This window comes from Sylvia atricapilla, chromosome 27 (genome assembly GCF_009819655.1).
Source record: "Sylvia atricapilla isolate bSylAtr1 chromosome 27, bSylAtr1.pri, whole genome shotgun sequence".
In the NCBI taxonomy this organism is placed as follows: domain Eukaryota; kingdom Metazoa; phylum Chordata; class Aves; order Passeriformes; family Sylviidae; genus Sylvia; species Sylvia atricapilla.
The window spans coordinates 4218959-4239393 of NC_089166.1; the positions used below are offsets into that span (position 1 = coordinate 4218959).

At 53.7% G+C, this 20435-nt stretch overlaps 1 protein-coding gene across 1 annotated transcript in view; it reads right to left on the reverse strand.

Annotated features, from left to right (window-relative positions):
- Positions 1-2674: 2674 nt before the first annotated feature.
- The window catches only part of LOC136372347 (acid-sensing ion channel 2-like), a 67534-nt gene continuing 49773 nt past the window's right edge, over positions 2675-20435 (reverse strand). Inside the window, exons 3-11 of the mRNA XM_066336946.1 lie at positions 20278-20405; positions 11970-12120; positions 10958-11014; positions 10324-10477; positions 9398-9489; positions 7292-7371; positions 5241-5309; positions 3632-3801; positions 2675-3068 (exon numbers count right to left, since the gene is read on the reverse strand). Of these exons, the coding sequence (XP_066193043.1) occupies positions 3700-3801; positions 5241-5309; positions 7292-7371; positions 9398-9489; positions 10324-10477; positions 10958-11014; positions 11970-12120; positions 20278-20405 (833 nt within the window). The 3' untranslated portion in view covers positions 2675-3068; positions 3632-3699. The remainder of the gene's footprint in view (positions 3069-3631; positions 3802-5240; positions 5310-7291; positions 7372-9397; positions 9490-10323; positions 10478-10957; positions 11015-11969; positions 12121-20277; positions 20406-20435) is intronic.

The following is a 20435-nucleotide window of genomic DNA, read 5'->3' on the forward strand; positions in this document are numbered from 1 at the left end:
GCAAATCGATGACCTGGGAGTGGTGCCCCACCCCACCTTCACCCCAGAGCTCCAAGGAAATCCCAGGGGTGTTACTGAGGGTTCCAACGTTCTGATCCTTCCAGGAATGCAGCTGGGATGAGCCTGATTTCCCTGTTCCAGCCCTGCTCCACAGTTTTCATGCATGAAACCCTGGATTGTCCTGATCCATGGCTCTGGGTGTGCTCCAGGGCTGCTCCCCAGCTCAGGAAGAGCAGGAACCCTGCAGAGCGTGAAGATGATTCCTTTAAGGAGGCTGAGGGATATTCCTGCCTGGAATAACAATGGAGATGCTGGGAAACACAGGGAGGAGGGGAGGGAAAAGCTTCTGAGAGCTTAAAACTGGAGTAAGACACAAAGCACATTAATATGGATGTGCTCAGACACAGCCAAGGAAACAGCGAATGAGGCTCCCAGAAATTTCATGAGCTAATGGATCATCATTGAGCTCTTGGAGTGGAGAAGGCAACAAAACCTTCAGAAACCACCAAGGGGTGGGAGAGGAATCACCACAAAAATTCCCATTGGGATGGGATTAGGATTGGGGTTGGGATTGGGCTCTTCCCACCCAAACTAACACAAAACAAGGACAATTTTCTTGCTAAAAATTCCCATTAATTGCCTCTAATTGCTGCTGTCCTTGCCGCAGGCTCAGAGGGAGGAGCAGGGAAAATGGACCATGGAATGTCCTTCACAGTTGGTGATTCCTGGGAATGATGAAGTGCTGGTCCTTGGAGTATCCTGTGGGATGGAGGAGCCTTCTGAATGCTGGGAATGAAGGAGGAATTGGGAGAGGTGCTTGGGTGACCTTGAACAAGAGGAGGCGACTCCAAGAGCCATTTCCTGGGTGTTTTCCTGGTCCTTGTGGAACACAGCTGTGGGAGCTGCTCACGGAGGTGGTGGCTGGGCCACAATATCCTGGGAATGTGCTCTGGCCTGGGCTCCAGCCCTCTCCATGCCAAGCTGAGCTCTTCCATTCCCCAAAGATGCAGCTACACTTCAGAAATTCCTTCTCAGAGCAGGTTCTGCTCCCGCTTTTCCTCCTGAAGCATTCCCATGGGATTTTCCTCATTGTCCCGGCCCTGGGCCCTGCTGCCCAGCACGGATGAACTGGTGCTTCATGTCCTGTGGAGCTCCAAAGGGGGATTATCCCTTGGGATGGCAATTCCATCTTCATTTGATGGATTTGTGGTTGAGGTTGAATTTCCTGAGCTCCAGCTCAATCAAACCCCCTGGTCAATCCCACTCTGGATTTTCCTGCCTTGCCCATGCCATTTTCATCTCCTGGGATGAAACAGGGATTCTTTTTTCAATTTTTTCCATCAGGATTTTGGGGATTTTGGGAGCTGATGGTTGGCTCCCATCCCTGCTCCCATTCCTGCTGCAATCCCTGCTCCAATCTCTGTTCCATCCCTGCTCCATCTCTGCTCCAATCCCTGTTCCATCCCTGCTCCATCCCTGCAGATCCATCCAACACTAAACAGGAGTGGGATGGATCTCCCAGTTCCTTTTCCATTCCTTTCTCTTTTCCTTGGAATGTGCTCCAAGCTGGCATGGGATTAATTACTGCAAATAATGGAGCTTCCCTTTTCCCTGTAAACTCCTGGGGCAGTCAGCAGAGCTGGGGCTAACAACTTCTGTTGTTTTTTCTCCTGAATCCCAAAATAATTCTCACACGTTTTCCTGATCTTTATCATCTCTATTTTTTTCTGGAAAAGGAACCCTGTCTCCTGATGCGTTTGGAATTGGAAATTAAATCTCCTCCCATCCCTCTCCGTCAGGGCTCAAGGCCCTTTTCCAGGCCACTCAAACCCTCATTTGTCCCTGGGGGTTGCTTAAATTTCCCAGGTCTCTCCCAATGCTGGAGAAGTGGCAGAGCAGCCCCTCAGTGCCTGGATCCAAGGATGAAGCCACTGCTGACACATTTTGGGATGCACTTGGATGGAAATGGATTTTCTTCTTATACTTATGAGTAGGCTAAAGTGGATCAGTAAAGGAAAAGTTGTAATCCCAGAATCCTGGACCAGATTGGGTTGGAAGTAGCATAAAGATCATTGAATTCCCACCCTAGCCATGGGCAGGGACACCTCCCACTGTCCCAGGCTGCTCCAAGCCCCATCCAGCCTGGCCTTGGACACTTCCAGGGATCCAGGGGCAGCCACAGCTGCTCTGGGCACCCTGTGCCAGCCCTGCCCACCCTGCCAGGGAACAATTCCTGCCCAGTATCCCATCCAGCCCTGCCCTCTGGCAGTGGGAGGCCATTCCCTGTGTCCTGTCCCTCCATCCCTTGCCCCAGTCCCTCTCCATGTTTTTTTCCAGACTCCCTTCAGGCACTGGAAGGCCTCACTGATGTCACCCCAAAGCTTCTCCTCTCCAGGCTGAACAACCTCAAAACCTCATGGAGAGGTTTCCAACACTTCTGTCAGCAAAGAGATTCCACATTCCACAACATCCCAGAGATCCCAGCGCATCCTGGAGATCCCCATCCCAGAAAAGACAGCTGAGCACAGCCATGGCACCACTCCCACCCCATCCAGAGCCGTGTGAGGACATGGTGGGAGAGGAAAAGGAGGAATAAGGGATGAGGAAGAGCCCTGGGGAGGCTTTTCCTGGCATCTGCCCTCCCACTGGGGATGAGGAGGAATGACACAGCCTGGCCATTTCCACAAGACCAGCTTTAATATCAGTCAGGAGAACGAGGAGAAAGCACAGAATCCATGAATGGGAGAAGAAGGAAATTCCAGAAACTCCCCCCAAAAATCAAAAAAGAATTGAATGAACCCAACCCCACCCACTGCTCCCAGACTCTGCAGGCACTGCAGGCAGAGGAGCAGGACTGGGATGATCCATGGGGAGCCCTTGTGGCTCCTCTCCAGGGATGCTCACCTTGGGCTGGGCTCGGGACTCAGCCCAACCTCCCCCGGAGGACGCGACCGGGAGAAGAATCCGAGAGCGGCGCCTTTGGGATCTCTTTTATCCTAAAACTCTCAGCCTACGGCGGTGGGAATGGAGAATTCTGGGATGCTCCTTCTGGCACTGAAACCCAGGGACTGCAAAGAGGAACAGAGCTGAGAGAGGCAGCTGAGGAATCCTGGGGCCAGGAGAAGCCCTGGCCTGCAGTGCTCAGGACATTTGGGATTTGCTGCAGCTGCTGCTGCTCAGGCTTGGACAATCCCAAAAAGTGTCCTGTCCCTCCATCCCGTGTGCCAAGTCCCTCTCCAGCTCTCCTGGAGCCCCTTTAGGCTCTGGAAAGGGCTCTGAGGTCACTCTTCTCTGAGCCTCCCTTTTCCAGGTGAACATTCCCAGCTCTCCCAGCCTGGGAGCTGCTTCCCAGGTTGGAGCCAAACCCCCCAAGGAGGAAAGGACAACAGGAGTCAGGTCCAAGGCGCCTCTCACTTTGGGCAGAGTATATTTAGAATTTATATTTTTATATTATTTTTATATTCTTTTAATGCATAGCAAGTTTTTCTTCTTTTTTTTTTTTTATTTTTCATAGATTTTTTAAAATAATTTTTCCATCTTTTTTTTTTTTTTTTTTTTAGTATTTTTTCCCAGTATTTTTTCCCATCTTTTTTTTTTTTTTTTTTTTTTTTTTTTCTCCCCCGGTGCAAACCTGAGCTGGGTCCCTGTTTTCCCTGTGCAGTTTTCCTTCCTCGGGATGGGCACTGTGGTGGGGAGGGGTCAGCAGGCGATTTCCTCCAGTGTCCCCAGCGGGGCCTGCAGGGGCACGGTCACAGTGTGGCTCAGGCTCTCCGAGTGGTTTGGCACTGGATCACAGGTGCTCTGCCGATGGAAAACCAGGGAATGAGTTGTCCCACAGCTGCTGGATGCTCCCTGGCCCTCCCACATTGCCAGGGACTGAAATAGTTCATGCCTCAAACATAAAGCCTCTTTATGGTCAATATTTCCCCCAAATCTGACCGATCCATGAAAAAAAAAAAGTATCTCGTTGCTGTCATTCCCAGGATCATTAAGTATTTTGGCTGGAAACTCAAATTTTTGAGGTGCTGACCCTCCCTTTGTGAAACTCTGAGCAGAGGGGAAAATCTGTGAATTTTTTTTAGATTTCAAAGTATTTTATTCCTGATATAGTTTTGCTCATTGTAACAAGAACTGGGTAAAGGAGCCACAACCACAGAAACCTCTTTTGAGAGCTTCGGGCTGGAAATCAAACATGGATAAAGGAAAACCCATCCTTCAATCACCTCAGACCAGCAAGGCTGAGGGAGAGGAATGAATCCACAAGAAATGCAGCAGAGACTCTTCCCTGGCTGGGTTTGGGGTTGTCAGAGACTGAAATAGTTCATCCCTCAAACACTGATAGAAAGTTTTGCTCATTATAACAAAAACTGGATAAAGAAGCCAAAGAAGCCTCCCTGAAGATGCCTGACTGGGACTTTTGACTGTAAGTTAAACCACCAAATTAGATAAAGGGAAAATCCATTTTTTAATCATCTCAGGCCTAGGAAAAAACAAACATGGCTGAGGGAGAGGAATGCATCCACAAGAAAGCCAAACACAGCAGGGACTCTTCCCTAGCTGGGTTTGGAGTGGGGGACACTAGGGCCCACAGGAGCCAGGTTTAGTCCCCCAAAATGAGGGAGGGAGGAGGTTTTGGGTGTCCCTCTGGTCTGAGATGGTGAATACCCATCCTCCCTTAGAGAAACTGGCTCAGCTGCGGAACCCCCAGTCCTGGGAGGCCACATCCACAGGATCTTCAGGTGAGAAGCAGCTGAGTAGGGGTCCTAATCCATCAGAGACCCCCCAAAGCACTGCCCAGGGCCATTCCTGCAGCCCTACACCAAACCTGGAGTGGATGTAAGAGACAAACTCCACCCTGCCTGGGCTTTCCTGCCCAGCCTCAGCTGCAATAACCCATTCTGTACTTCTGGGGGACCTTCACCACCAAGACCAGCTGGAGGGGATCAGTGAGCACTGCTGGGATCCACAGATGGTGATTATTTCCTTTTTTCTGTCTCTGTCACTCTCTTTTCTAGTCCCTCCACCTATCTTCCATTTCTTTCCCTTGCTTTTTCTCTCTTTTCTCTCTCTCTCTCATATTTACCATCCAATAAACCCCTCGGAGTATTGTCACTGGCATCTGGTCCTGTTTGCACCTTAACTGGGGCAGAGGCATCTCTAATTATAATTTTAATAACTGGGTCCTGGCATATGTGGGAAGAGCTCCAGCATCCCCAGGAAATTTTCCTTCCTCTCCTTACCACGTTCTCATCATGGCTCCCGTCCTCTTCCTCTTTTCCAAGAAGGTCTAATAATTTTTCCTTGATCAGCTGCAAGAAGAGGGAGTCAGGGTTAAGGAGGGAAGAGGCTGCACTGGGATGTGCTGGGTTTGGGAGTGCATTCCAAAGGGTTGGGAGAAGGAGGATGCTCCAAGGGCTGGGCCATGGCAAGGCTGAGGGAGCTGAGGGTGCTCACCTGGAGAGGAGAAGCTCCAGGGAGAGCTCAGAGCCCTTCCAGGGCCCAAAGGGGCTCCAGGAGAGCTGGAGAGGGCAAGGTCTGGAGGGACAGGACACAGGGAATGGCTCCCACTGCCAGAGGGCAGGGCTGGATGGGATATTGGGCAGGAATTGTTCCCTGGCAGGGTGGGCAGGGCTGGCACAGGGTGCCCAGAGCAGCTGTGGCTGCCCCTGGATCTCTGGCAGTGCCCAAGGCCAGGCTGGAAGGGGCTTGGAGCAGCCTGGGACAGTGGAAGGTGTCCCTGCCCGTGGCAGGGAGTGGGATCCTTAAGGTCCCTTCCATCCAAACTATTCCAGGATTCTCTTACAAGGAATAAAACCCACAAAATTTCCATTTTGGGGACCCTTTTGGAGTTCAGGGAAAGCTCCCAGCTCTCTGAGCTCCATTTCCCTTCCCACCCCTTCCTAATTTTCCTGCTGCTGCAGGATTTGGCTTCCAGGGAAATCCCATAAAACATGGGAAGTGTTTTACTGGAAAACTGGGAGAAAAGAGAAATAAAACCAACAAGGTGAAAGCTGAAATCCTGAAATCCAAAAAAATTAGGTCAGTTCTAAAGAATGTGGATCCTGGCTGGTGCAGGGAAGTGTGGTGGGAATTTGGGATCACGAGGATGGAGCTCAGCAGAAGATCACAAAAAAGCCTCTTTATGGTCAATATTTCCCCTGGATTTGACCAGTCCATGAAAAAAAATGCATCTGGTTGCTGTCAATTCCCAGAATCTCTAAGTACTTTGGCTGGAAACTCAAATTTTTGAGGTGCTGACTCCCCACTTTGTGAAACGCTGACCAGAGGGGAAAATCTGTGGATTTTTTTTAAATTTCAAGGTATTTTATTCCTTTTTTCCTGGTTGGTGGGGGTTAAATATCTGGGAATGTGAAGATTCCCCTGCTGGGGCATCCTCAGGGAGCTTCTCTGAGAGGACAAAATGAATTTTAAGCTCAAATAAGAAGAAAAAACAAAAAGTGCAGCAAACCCCCTACATTCAACAAATTTTATCAGCAAATGTCAGAGAAAGAAGGAGAACAGAGATGAAAATCCCAAATTTGTGAGGTTTCTTTAGGCCTACTTAGGAAAAATCCCCAAGAAATCCAGGAAAAGGCAAATTTAATGAAATATTTGGGTATCTAGGCTGAGCTCTAAATTCAGGCTCAGCTTTTGTTGCTCTCTGAGCTTTAGGCCTGGAATTTTTCCATATTTTTTATTCTTGGTTAATGGCCCCAATGCTGGAGCTGCCCAGGAGGGATTGGGGTGGGGGGAATTGTCTGAAAATACAAAAATATAAAGTCAGCATCCCCAAAAAAAAATGAAAATGAGAGGATTTGAAGTGAGTTGAGAGCTGAGATTGTGGGATTCCCTTCCCCAGAATGGGACATGTCCCCAGCCTGGACTGGGACACAATAAATCAACAGCCATGGACAACTCTCACATCCCACGGAAATGAAACTCCCTGTTCCCAACCTGAGATGAGGCTGTGGCAGAGCTGGATGAGGCAGATTTTCTGTGGGCTCTGGGATCCTCAGGGAACAGAAAATCCAGGGCTGAGGGCTCCAGGATGGGAAATGTGGGCTGAGGGGCTCCAGGATGGGAAATCCCGGGCTGAGGGGCTCCAGGATGGGAAATCCTGGGCTGAGGGGCTCCAGGATGGGAAATCCTGGGCTGAGGGGCTCCAGGATGGGAAATGTGGACTGAGGGGCTCCAGGATGGGAAATCCCAGGCTGAGGGGCTCCAGGATGGGAAATGTGGGCTGAGGGGCTCCAGGATGGGAAATGTGGGCTGAGGGCTGGCAAGGTCTTACCTCGTACAGGTAATCGAAGAGCTCGAGGATGGTGAGGATGCTGGCCCCGATGAACAGCCCCATCTGGCCACCAATGTCACCTGCAGGGGACAGCACCGTGAGGGCTCCTGGGCTCTGCTGGGCCCTACCCTGGGAGCTGCCATCCTCAAATCTGGGAAAAATTCCCCCTGGAGCAGCAGCATCTCCAACGGCGTCAGCAGCATCCCAGGAATGGGCCCTGGCCCCAAAATGGTTTTCCTGCTAATGGAGCCTGGAGCACTCCAGGCTGCATCCCAGGAATCCCAATTCCCAGTCTGGGGAAGATGCTGGGAAGAATGAATGTCCCTGGAGCCAAGGAAAAACCCAACCTGGCAAAAAGTGGGGAGGGAGGTGCCCTGGGTTTTTTGGGAAGCATCTCCTGGCTTCTGCTTGAGTGTCCTGGGGTGGAGGAGGAACCTGAGGAGAGGAGATTCCCAGGAATGTGCTGGGAAGGTAACTGGTGGTGCTCAGGGAAGGCAAATCCCATGGATTTTGCTGGAGAACAGCCCTGAGCAAAGGCACCCATGGGTGAGGGGGGGAAGTGGCCTTTCCCAGGGGTGTCCATGAGACACAGAGAGAAGAAAGAGGGAAAAAGTTTGGGAGCAAAGTGAGAACCCAGAATGATCCCAGGGGTGTTCTGAATTCACACCATGGGGAATCACCTGGAGGAGGCTTTGAGCCTGGGAAAAAGATTCTGAGATGAGGCTCTTCCTGAAGCTCCAGAGCCTTGAGAATGAGGGTGCTGTGAGGTGCAAATGTGGGTCAGAGAGGCTCCAACAGCCTCCTCTTCCTCCCTGGAATTCCTGGAAAAGCTCCAGGAGGTGCAGACAGGCTCCTGGGGGGCCATTTGGCGGGGCCACCCATGTGGGGTGACATGAGGACACGTCTGTGCCCCAGGGGTGACTCAGCTCCAGCTTCCCAAAGTGCTGAGCACTCCCAGTATTCCAGAGGGATCCCGGGATTTGGGGTGGCTCAGGGAGGCTGCAAGGCTCGGGGAGCGCTCACCCCCACCCCAAACCCAACGGGGCCAACCCCAAAGCTGCAGCTGGGACTCCAAAGCTGGAGCTGATTTGGAGCTGAGCAGCTCAGGGTCTCCTGCAGCTCTGCCATGAGGCATCCAAAGGCCAAGGGCCCAGGCCTGGCTGGAAAAGGTGGATTTGGAGCAGGGAAGAAGTGATGGGGAGATGGTTTTGGGATGTCCCCCAGACCCTACACCAAAGAGAACACCCAGCACCCACTCAACCCCAAATCTCCAAAAATGGGGAGCTGCAAGCAGGCAGGGATGGAGCAGCTCCAGAACCTTCCATTGGGTCTCCTTCACCTCCTGCTGGAAAGGATGGATTTGGAGCAGGGAAGAGGTGATGGAGATGTGATTTTGGGATGGCCTCCACATAGTGCCCAGGGATCAACACAGAGACCACCCAGTGGCCATCCAGCCCCAAGATCTCCCCAAAGTGGGAGCAGGCAGGGATGGAGAAGAACCTTTCACGGGTCTCCTCCAGCTCCTTCATGAGGCATCCGAAGGCCAAGAACTCAGGCCCAGTTGGAAATTGGAAGAGGCGATTGGAAACTGGAAATTGGAAAATGGATTTGGAGCAGGGAAGAGGCGATGGGAGATGGTTTTGAGATGTCCTCCCCCCAACACTGTCCAGGGAGCACTATGGGGAGCAGAATCCCCCCAAACTGGGATGCTGGGAGCAGGCAGGGATGGAGCAGAACCTGCCATGGGGTCTCCTCCTCCATGAAGCAGCTGAAGGCCAAGAGCTCAAGCCTGGCTGGAACACATGGATTTGGAGCAGGAAGAGGTGATGGGGAGATGCTTTTGGGATGCCCTCCACACCCTGCACCACAGAGGGCACCCAGTCCCCATCCAGCCCCAAAATCTCCAAAAAGAGGGAGCAGGGAGGGATGGAGCAGCTCCAGAACCTTCCAGGAACACATGGAGTATCCATGGGGACATTCCTGGGATGCCGTGGTGGGCTGAGGAAAGTAGAGATGGGGCCTTGCTGGGGGTTTCAAGGCTGTGGACACCCTCCCAACATCCCTCTGTTGCTCCCAGACCAGAGACTGGTCCCAGTCCCCCCTTACCAAGTAAGGCTGCCACTTCATAGGCTTTCTTCTGCTCAATGGTCTCGTAATTGAGTGCTTCAAAAAAAATGTCCAGCACGAGAATATTCTCTCTGTGGAAATGGGAAAAACGTCAGCCCAGGAGTCACTGGTGGCTCAATCCTTTGTGAGAAAAGAAAAAGTGGATTTTGGGGCTTTATTCCTCTTTGGATTGTTCCTCTCTCGGGTCCTCAGAACCCACAGAACCTGGAGCTGGTGCAGAGCAAGAACTCAGGGCACCCTGAGGGCTCTGGGAGCCTTTGCAGCAGCTGGGAAAGGTTTCCCCAGAATTCCTCAGGATCTTGGATCTCACTTTGCTGGGAACTCTTTTCTTGGATGGTAATTCCTGATTGTGAGGGTGGAGAGGCCCTGGCACAGGGTGCCCAGAGCAGCTGTGGCTGCCCCTGCATCCATGGAAGTGCCCAAGGCCAGGCTGGACACTGGGGCTTGGAGCAGCCTGGGACAGTGGAAGATGTCTCTGCCATGGCAGGGGTGGAGCTGGATGGGTTTAAGGTCCTTCCAACCCAAACCATTCCGTGATTCTATGAAACAGAATCCAAAGCACCTGGAACAACTCTCGCTTCCCACACATGGCAATCACATGCCCCGGGCTGAGAGCGCTCCATGGCCTGAGAACCTCAGTCCAGAGATACAAATTTGCAACAGGATGAGCAAAACTGGGAAATTTTGCACTTTTTTTGGTGAGACTGGAGGATTCCCACAAGGATAATCCTCGAGAAGGAACTCAGGTTGTTCTACTGAGAAGAAATCAACCTCGTCCCTTCCAGGACTTCTGTCTGCTCTTCCCTGGAGGAAATCCCCGTGCTGGGGATGGATTGGCCAGGACTGGGCATTTTGCAGACATTTCCCTCCCAAAATCCAAAGGAATTCAGGTCCTCCCGACTCACGAGATGTATTTTTCTGACTTGTTGAACTTCTTCTCCAGGTACTTGGCCGAGGTCTTACTGGGGATCTTGACCATGGAGAGCTCCTTGTTGTACCTGGTGAGGTTACAGGGGGTCCTGCAGATGCAGTAATTGCTGTCCTTCTCTGCCAGGAGACCTGCGGGGGGGGCAGGCATGGAGCTCACAGAGCAGGGACACGGAGCAGTGCAGGAGCAGAGATTACCCCTCCCAGAAAGGGACCAAGGGGCCACTCCTGGACATTTTTCTCACAGTTCATCCCAGTTCTCACCACCTTGGAGAGGCTTCTTGCTGGAGGCCACACTCTGTCATCAGCAACAGCTTGGAGAACTCATGGCTGAGTCTCCTAAATCCAGACTTGGAATGGGCCCCTCCATCCCAAACCCACCCCCAGAGGGGCTCCTGGGGTTCCCCTGATCCCAAAGGTTTCTGTGCTCATGGAGCCCTTTGGCCCATGGAGAACCAGGAGAAACTTCTTCCCAGGGTACATCCAGCACTTCCCAGCAACCTGGGGCTAATCCCAACCCCTCTCCAGGCTGCAGATGCCCCCGTTGCTGCCAGCCAGGAGGATGCAGGCAGCCAGAACTCCCCTGGATCCAGGGATCCCCCTGGTACTCACTGAGTGCGGGCTCTGCGCATTCCTTGTACTGCTCCGGGGTGCAGAAGGGAGCATCCCCTGCAGGGACAGGACAAAGCCATCAGGGGGGACACCGGGCTCTCCATGGGGACCCAGGGACCTCCCCGCAGTCAGGGGACCCTGGCTGTCCCCACCTCTGCCTGCCACAGGGGCCTTTTCCTGCAGGAGCTGCTGGGAACAGCCCCCAGGGTGACACTGGAGCTATAACAGATGGGATTTGATGATCCCAGAGGTCTTTTCCAGCCTTAATCAGACCCAGGTCTCTCTTCCATGCTTGCCCCTATTTCACAGGGAATCAGGAGGATCCTGGGCTGGAAGGGCCCCACAGGATCATCCCAGTCCCACCCCTGGCCCTGCACAGACCCCCAACAGCCCCACCCTGGGCATCCCTGGCAGCGCTGTCCAAAGGCTCCTGCAGCTCTGGCAGCCTCGGGCTGGGACCATTCCCTGGGAGCCTGGGCAGTGCCCAGCACCCTCTGGGGGAAGAACCTTTCCCTGAGCTCCATCCCAACTCCCTGTGACACAACCTCAGGCCATTCCCTGGGTTTTATCCCTGTCACAGGGAACAGAGATTGAAGCTGCTCCTTTTGTGCCCCTCCTGAGGACACTGAGCTCACTGAGGTCTTCCCTCAGCCTCCTCTGCCCCGGCTGAACAGGCCAAGTGCCCTCAGCTGCTCCCTGTGTGGCCCCTCCAGACCCTTCCCCATCCTCATATCCCCCTTTGGACCCTCTTGAGTTCTTGGATGTTTTTTTTATTTTGTGGTGCCCAAAACCGCCCCAGAACTCTGTCCCCAGCTGTCTCCAGAGCAGGGCTGGACGATCCCTCTGTCCCCCTCTGCTGTCCCTGACCCCCAGGACAGGGATGGCCCTGCTGGCTCCAGAGCGCTGCTGCCTCAGACCCAGCCTTTCCCAAAGGCACGGGCACCTTCGCCCCTCAGCCACCCCCAGCCCTTCCCCGCTGTCCCCAGTGTCCCCCGGGGTCCCTGTCCCTGACCTGGCATGTGCACCATCCTGCAGTTGCAGTTCTCCACGATGTAGCGTGTCTCGCAGTCGATCCTGCACGCCGTGACGCTGTACACCGGGAAAAAGGCCAGGCCCAGCTCCGGGGAGCGGCACTCGCCCCACGGCGGGGGCAGGTACGTCAGCTGGGGACAGGGACAGCGTGTCAGCTGGGGACAGGGACAGCTGGGGACAGGGACAGCGTGTCAGCTGGGGACAGGGACAGCGTGTCAGCTGGGGACAGGGACAGCTGGGGACAGGGACAGCTGGGGACAGGGACATCAGCTGGGGACAGGGACAGCGTGTCAGCTGGGGACAGGGACAGCTGGGGACAGGGACAGCTGGGGACAGGGACATCAGCTGGGGACAGGGACATCAGCTGGGGACAGGGACAGCTGGGGACAGGGACAGCGTGTCAGCTGGGGACAGGGACAGCTGGGGACAGGGACAGCTGGGGACAGGGACAGCGTGTCAGCTGGGGACAGGGACATCAGCTGGGGACAGGGACAGCGTGTCAGCTGGGGACAGGGACAGCTGGGGACAGGGACAGGGTGTCAGCTGGGGACAGGGACAGCTGGGGACAGGGACAGCGTGTCAGCTGGGGACAGGGACATCAGCTGGGGACAGGGACAGCTGGGGACAGGGACAGCGTGTCAGCTGGGGACAGGGACAGCTGGGGACAGGGACAGCTGGGGACAGGGACATCAGCTGGGGACAGGGACAGGGTGTCAGCTGGGGACAGGGACAGCTGGGGACAGGGACAGCTGGGGACAGGGACATCAGCTGGGGACAGGGTGTCAGCTGGGGACAGGGACATAAGCTGGGGACAGGGACAGCTGGGGACAGGGACAGCTGGGGACAGGGACAGCATGTCAGCTGGGGACAGGGACATCAGCTGGGGACAGGGACAGAGACATCAGCTGGAGACAGGGACGGGGGTGTCAGGTGGGACAGGGACAAGAACATCAGGTGTGGGACAAGGACAACAGCTGGGGACAGGGACAAATATGTCATGTGGGGGGCAGGGATGGGGCCAGGGCCAGGGCCAGAGAGAGGGACAGGGACAGGGCAGGACATCTCCCCTGGCACAGGAGCTCCTCCTGTTGTGGAGCAGCCACTGCAGCCCCTCAGGGCATTCCCCCCTCCCAGGAGCTCCCTGACTCCTGGGATAACTCACTGGGACAAGCTGTCCCTAAGGAGCTCTCCCAGTGCCCCGGGAGCAGCACTCCCAGGTGACACTGAACATCCTGGAGGTGACACTCCCATGTGACAACGAACTTCTCAGCAGTGGCAGCAGCTGTGGAAGGATCAGCAATTTCTGCTGGCAGACTCCACTTTACAAACTGGAAAAGCTCCACCAAACTTCCCCAAACACGAAAATCTGCACATTCCCTGGAAATTTGTGGAGTTTTCTCCCAGCGGCTGCTCCCAGCCTGGCGCAGGAATCCCTGGGGTTACATCCAGAGGGAATCCATTCCTAGTGCTCCGATGAATCCCTTCCCAGCCAAATCAGGGCTGCCACCTCTGGAAAAGCCTTTCCATCTAAAGCCTTGATCCCTTGGAGGTGCTGAGCTCATTTCAGAGCGGGATTCCTGCTCTCTGTGCCATGGAGCTGCTGGAATGCTGGGAGAGGCCCCCCAAGGAGCCAGGAACAGCAGCAGGATGGATGGAGCAATCCCAGCCCTCAGCCATGGAAACAATTAACGGGAGATGCTTAATCGGGTTTGATCCCTCTCCCTGCAGCACCTCCAGATCCTCCTCCTCCTGAGGGATTCCTGAGGGAATCCCTTTCCTTTCCTCCAGATTATCCCAATTCTGGGTTACTGGGGCGGATCTGGGGCTGGATCAGCCCCGGGATGTGGAGCTGCTCCCTCCATCCTCCCCTGCTGCCTCCAAAGTGGGAACGAACCACAGTGAAGCAGCAGGAAAAGCAGGGAAAAGGCAGCAGGAACATCCCTGCCCTCAGATCCCGCAGAAATTGTGCTCCCTGGCAGCTTCCCAAAGGCTCCTCCTCCTGCTCCTGCCTAGAGAAATCCAGCTCCAGCCTCTAATTGAGGGTGACAAACTCCCAGTCTGGCCCTTTTGCACTCATTAATAATTAATTAATGAATTAAATGCTTTTCCAACCCTCCTGATCCCAGGTTTCCCCAGGATTACCAGGATCAGTTCCCAGCTGGCAGGTGCTAAAAAGGGAAGGAAAAAATGGATGTGATTCTTTGGAAGCTGGATGGATCACCCTTGTCCCAAGTGCCAGAAGAGGGGATGAGCTTGGAAAACCTGGAGGGAAGAGATCCAAGGGGCAGGGGAGGATCAGCTCCTGCCACAGCCTTTCCCTGGCCACATTCCTGCCTTTCCACACTGCTCCTGGCATGGAGCCTCCCGGGAGCTGCCAGCATCTGCCTGCAGCCACAGAGGTCACTCCTTCAATTAATTGGAAGTGCTATCTCTGGTTTTCCTGCCTGTTTCATTTTCTCAAACAGGGAAATGTGGTGGAGATGATCCCACGAGAAGTCAGGGCAGTTTCATAAAATCCTGGAATATCCTGAGCTGGGAGGGATCCCACAAGGACTGAATCCAGCCCCTGGCCCTGCACAGACCCCCAACAGCCCCACCCTGGGCATCCCTGTCCAAACCCTCCTGCAGCTCTGGCAGCCTCGGGCTGGGACCATTCCCTGGGGAGCCTGGGCAGTGCCCAGCACCCTCTGGGGGAAGAACCTTGCCCCATTTCCCTCTGGCTCTGGGATGGATCCAGCACCGATTCCTGCCCAGACCCCCTCATGTGCCTGATGCCACCAAACTCCAGCGATCCCAAGGAAGGATCCAACCCCTCCCTGAACACCCCCACCCGGGCTGGGTTCCCAATGAAACCAGGACTGGGACCTTCCCATCCTAATGAGACCTGCAACAGCAGCAACTTCATGGAATTTCCATCCCAAGCAGCTCCAGCCCTTGTGAAATGCTAAAAACCCAGAGCAGCCATGGCTGGCTGATTCCAGCTCTCAGTTAATGGTCCTGGAATTGTTCCCAGTTAATGGTGCTGGAATTGTCTGTTTGCATCTCCAGCTCCTTTCCCATCCTGGCTGTTCCTTTCCATTTGCTCCCTTCCTGAGGAATTGGTTTCAAGGGATGAATTTAACCCTTCCAGCCCTTGGGAGCTCCCCTGGAGCAGAGCTAGGGGGTGTTATGGAGTGTCAAGGGAAAAATGGGATTTTGGAGCTCCAGGATCCTTCTTTGAAAATCTAACAGGAACAGCAGCACTGAAACCTCCTGGAGATCCATAAAAAGTCCAGGGCAGTCCCTCTGGGCTCATCCAGGTTTGCTTCCACTCCTGCTCCCCATGGATGAGCTGGGCCTGAGGCTCAGGTGCAAAATCAGCCTTAAGTTCCCAATAACATGGAATTGTGGAATTATAAAGGTTGGAAAAGCCCTCTGAGATCGAGTCCAGCTGTTCCTTCTAGGCCACCAGTGTCCCATGTCCCCAAATGTCACATCCACATGGATGAAATCCCTCAGGGATGGGGATTCCTCACTGCCCTGCTCCAAGAGACTCTGCCTCTCCTCCTCCTCATTCCCTAGGACATCCAGAGAGAGCCAGACCATTCCTACTCATTCTCCCAGAAAATTCTGGCTGGATTTGTTAGACTCAATTCCCAAACTCTGCCAGAGGTGCCCAGTTTAGGGGGTGGGGGGAATTAGACTCTGAAGTTTTCCTGTCCTCACTTTCCCACCTTTTTATAAAATCCTCTTTTCCACAGGGTACAGGGGGAGCAGGAAACCCAAACCATTCCCTCATCCTTGGATCTGATGGCTCTTCTTGACCTCCCTTCCCCATCCCTGCCTCTTCCAGGCTCTGCCTTGTCTCCATCCCTTCCCTCCAAACCCATTTTCCTTTGCATCCATCCCCAATTCCCTCCCAACCCTGTTTTCCAAAACCCCTCTCCTGCCCTACAAATTCAAAGTTTTCTTCCCTCTCCTGCTTCCAACTGCTCCTGTGCCATGAAGGTTCTGTGGGATTGGTTTTATGGGATCTCCTTGTTGAATTAATTTAAAATTTAAGGATAAATTGCAGGGAATCCACTGGGAGAGTTTGTGGGATTAAGGTGAACAAAGGTATCGGGGTGAACCTTTTTCCAGGAGGGGTCAGACCATGGGTGGGAAAAGTGCTCAGAGCCAGGGTTAGGAAATGTCAATCCATGAATTACAGAATGGTTTGGGTTGGGAGGGACATTAAAGCTCATCCAATTCCAACCACAGGGACACCTCCCACTGTCCCAGGCTGCTCCAAGCCCTGTCCAACCTGGCCTTGGACACTCCCAGGGATCCAGGGGCAGCCACAGCTGCTCTGGGCACCCTGTGCCAGCCCTGCCCACCCTCACAGGGGACAATTCCTGCCCAATATCCCATCTATCCCTGCCCTCTGGCAGGGGGAGGGACAGGGACAGGGCAGGGATGGATGGGATATTGGCAAGGAACACACATTCCCTGTGTTCTGGCACTCCAGCCCTTGTAAAACGACACCTGAAACATGGGACATATTCTTTAATTCCTCCTAATTCCCAAATCCCAGTGCTTTCACCCTGACTGGGAATCAGGGTTTCCAAGACATCACTGCCAGCCCTGAATACCATTTTCCTGCCTCTGTAATCCCACCCTGGAACTGCAGTTCTGTAGTTCTGCTCTCTATCCCATAAAACCTTTGGAGGGGAATGAGTCTCCAGAGCCCCATCAAACAACATCGTTCCAGCTCGGAACCCCAGGCGTCACTGAAGCCTCTGGAAATTTTAAGGCCACCTTGGCAGGAATTGCCCTTTTCCAGGTGCTTTCCATCTTCCCTGAAGGTCCTGTGCAGCTCTGCTGGGAGGTCTGATCCCATTCCTGATGGAAGAGGTTTGGGTGATGCTGGGATGCTGCAAAAACCAGCCTGGAAAAGGGGAAGGAAGGAGGAGTTTCTCTTTCTCCATGGGATCGGCCCTTAGAAATCTGGATTTTAGTGTGTCTGTCCAAGCCTTGGTGCCATGGTCAGGGAAAAGGGGAATACTGCAGGGACAGTGCAGGGATAGTGCAGCTTCCCAAGGCCTGGAGGGAGAGATTCCAACACCAGACTCACCCAAAAGTGCCAGGAGAAGAGAAATTGGAAGGGGATCCATTAAAAGCTGGGGGTGCTGGGAGCTGAAGGGCAATTCCCACTTCCAGGGGATCCTGGCCTCCCTTGTGATCCCTCTGGAGGTGATGGATCCTTCCCTGTGCCAGCTCCTGCCCAGCTCCCATTCATTAGCACACAAACCTCATTCATCCACTCAGGAATTGCCATGGAAATGCTCCTGGAGATCCTGGAGCATCCCTGTGGGAGGCACAGGAACCACAGCAGGGATGGGACTGGGGGGGTTCATCCCATGGGAAATGGCCTGAGGCAGCAGCTCCAGGCTCCCATATCCATGGGAACAACTCCAGCTCCTTTCCCTCTGCACTGAGGTGTGGGGTGAATCCAGGGAGGATTTTCCATCCCAACCCTCCTGTTTTCATTCCAATCATCCATTGTGTGCTGGCTCCTGCTTCCCTTAGATAGCTCAGCCCTGGCTCCCCTGAACTTCAGGGATTGCTCCAGTCTGAGATTTCATGGAATCCTGGAATGGTTTGGGTTGGAAAGACCTCGAACCTACCCAGTGCCTGGGCAGGGACACCTCCCACTGTCCCAGGCTGCTCCAAGCCCCAGTGTCCAGCCTGGCCTTGGGCACTGCCAGGGATCCAGGGGCAGCCACAGCTGCTCTGGGCACCCTGTGCCAGCCCTGCCCACCCTGCCAGGGAACAATTCCTGCCCAATCTCCCATCCAGCCCTGCCCTCTGGCAGTGGGCAGCCATTCCCTGTGTCCTGTCCCTCCATCCCTTGGAAATATTCCCTCTTCATTTTTCCTGCAGCCCCTTCAGGTCCTGGAAGGTCCCAGTTTGGTCACCCCGGTGTCTCCTCCAGGATGAACAGTCCCACTTTTTTTTGACCAGGAAATGTCTCCCTTAGCCACATGTCCAGAAGCAGCTTGGCCTCTTTAACCCATCCACCACATTTTATGGAGAAACCTCCAGCTGGAATTGCTTTCTCTGGAGTTCTTGTTGCTGACTCAGCATTTCCAACCCTGACACTGCCAGGTCCCTCCCAGGATGCTCCCGAGGTCGCTCCTGCATTAACTCCCAAAGTGGGAAATGCATCCCAGAGGTGTCTCCTTGCAGGAACCACAGGGCTCAGCCACTGCAGGAGGAGGAGCAAAGCTGATTTAATTCCCATTTTTCCAGCCTGAAAGCTCGTTGTGAAGGGAGATTTAACGAGATCCCAACCCTGGAGCCAGAGTTGGCTCTGAACAGGGGCATTTTGGGAAGCTCTGGGTGGAAAGCAAAGATTTATCCCCCGGTCCCAAGATGTGAATCCTCACAGGTGCTGAGCAGCTGCAGCCCTAGGAAGGCAGAAAAATCAGGGAGCAAAGCCCAGGGAATGCTCTGATTTCCAGAGTGGAATGGGGAAAGAAGGGAGGGATTTGAGCAGGGCCACAGGGAACCATTCCAGAGCCAGAAATGAAACCCCCCACACCCCAAATCCTGTCCCACAGAGGATCCACAGCTCCCACCATTGCAGATCTCCCCCACTGGACTTTTTATCCCTGGAAAAAGAGCTTTTAACTCCCTGAGGCTGCTTGGAGCTGGGAGATGGGAGACCAGCTCCATTTTATCTTTATTCCTGTGTTTTTTTGGCTGCAGGATCATTTCTTTTATGGCCCAGGGTGCGAAACTCTGGGTTCAGGACCCAAATAACTGCCTGGGCTCAGTTCCTGGGGGATTTTCCTGGAGCTGTTCCATCTTTGGCTCTGGTTATTAAAGGCAGCACAGGCAGAGAGATTTAGTCGGAAAAACCCAGACTAAATCAGGGATTGGGATAAAAGCTGCACATTGGGAAGGTCGGGGAAGCCCAGAAGGCCCTCAGGGATAATTAATTAAAGGAAGTTATTAATGGCTGTAATTAGGTTAAAAATTATTTTCTGGGAAGAGTGATTGGGGTGGGAACTGAATGCTGGAGATCCTTCCATCTCTCCTGGGGAAAGGCTTTAGAGCCCTCACATGATTTTAAACCAGGAATGAGCCTCTCCCTTTCCCAGAAGCAAAACTCTGGCCAAACCCCTGGATAAAGGGACAGCCTGCAGCTGAGAGTCCCAATATCTGTTCTTCTACCCTGTACATCTCTCATGGGGAAGGGAGGATTTGGGGAGGGATGTTATCCCCTCCCTCTCATCTGGATGATATTCTCCTGGTTGGAATTCTCGTTTTTCAATGGAAACACTGGAAAAGGCAGTGCTGGCAATGGGGTGGGGAAGGATTCCAGCAGCTGCAGCAAAGCCCTGGAATTTACACCAATTTAACCCGAAGTCCTTGAGATCTTCTTTGCAGGCTCCAGCTCCCAGCCCTGCTCCCAAATCTTATCCAGGATGGGATTTTTAAGGAAGACAAATCTTTTCAATCATTGCTGGAGCTGCCAGGTGGGTCTGACTTGAGGAGCTGTTCCTAAAATCTTAACATCAGGCACCATATGATGTCCAGCCCTTTCTAGCCCCTCCCATCCCTGTCCATCTATCCCTGTCCCTCCATCCCTGCCCATCCATCCCTCCATCCATCCCTGTCCATCCATCCCTCTATCCCTGTCCCTCCATCCCTGTCCCTCCATCCCTGCCCATCCATCCCTCCATCCATCCCTGTCCCTCCATCCCTGCCCATCCATCCCTGTCCATCCATCCCTCTATCCATCCATCCCTCTCTGTCCATCCCTCCATCCACCCATCCATGTGGATGTGTCATTGATGGTATTTGATTCCCAGGTATCCCAAATATGGGTGGCACCTGGAAGATTCCCACCTGAAAGATTCCCACTGCTCTCCATCAGGAAACTCCATCCACCTGCCTCTTTTTATATCCTTGGAGTGTATTTTCTCTGGGAAAACCCCAGAGGGCTGGACAGGACCCAACACTCAGAACTGCCATGGCTCAAGCCCAACCATGGAAGAGCAAAGCAGGGAAGTCACCAGGGATGAAATCCCTCCTGGAGATGAAATTACTGTGGGACTTTAAATAACTGGGGGAATGCAAGACTGTGGGAACACATGGAACATGATCTGGAAAAGCTGACCTCATCCCAAGAAATTTGAAGCAAGACATCAAAATCCTGTTAAAGATGAAGCCGCATCTCAAGGGGCATCAATCACGGAGAAGGAACTTCTCCCAGAAAGCCCGGGAGGGATCCTGGGGTGGAATGGGAATTTGGGACTTACCCTTTGCTCCTGGGTGGCCACAAAAGTCTGGAATCCAGGGGCCACCCCAAATCCCAGCTCCTGGACGAAGGGAGGCTCAGACTGGCTGTGGATCTGCACTTTGACTCCGGCCTCGAACGTCGTCTCCTCTGGAAGAGAAGGGGGAGGTTAAGGAGCTC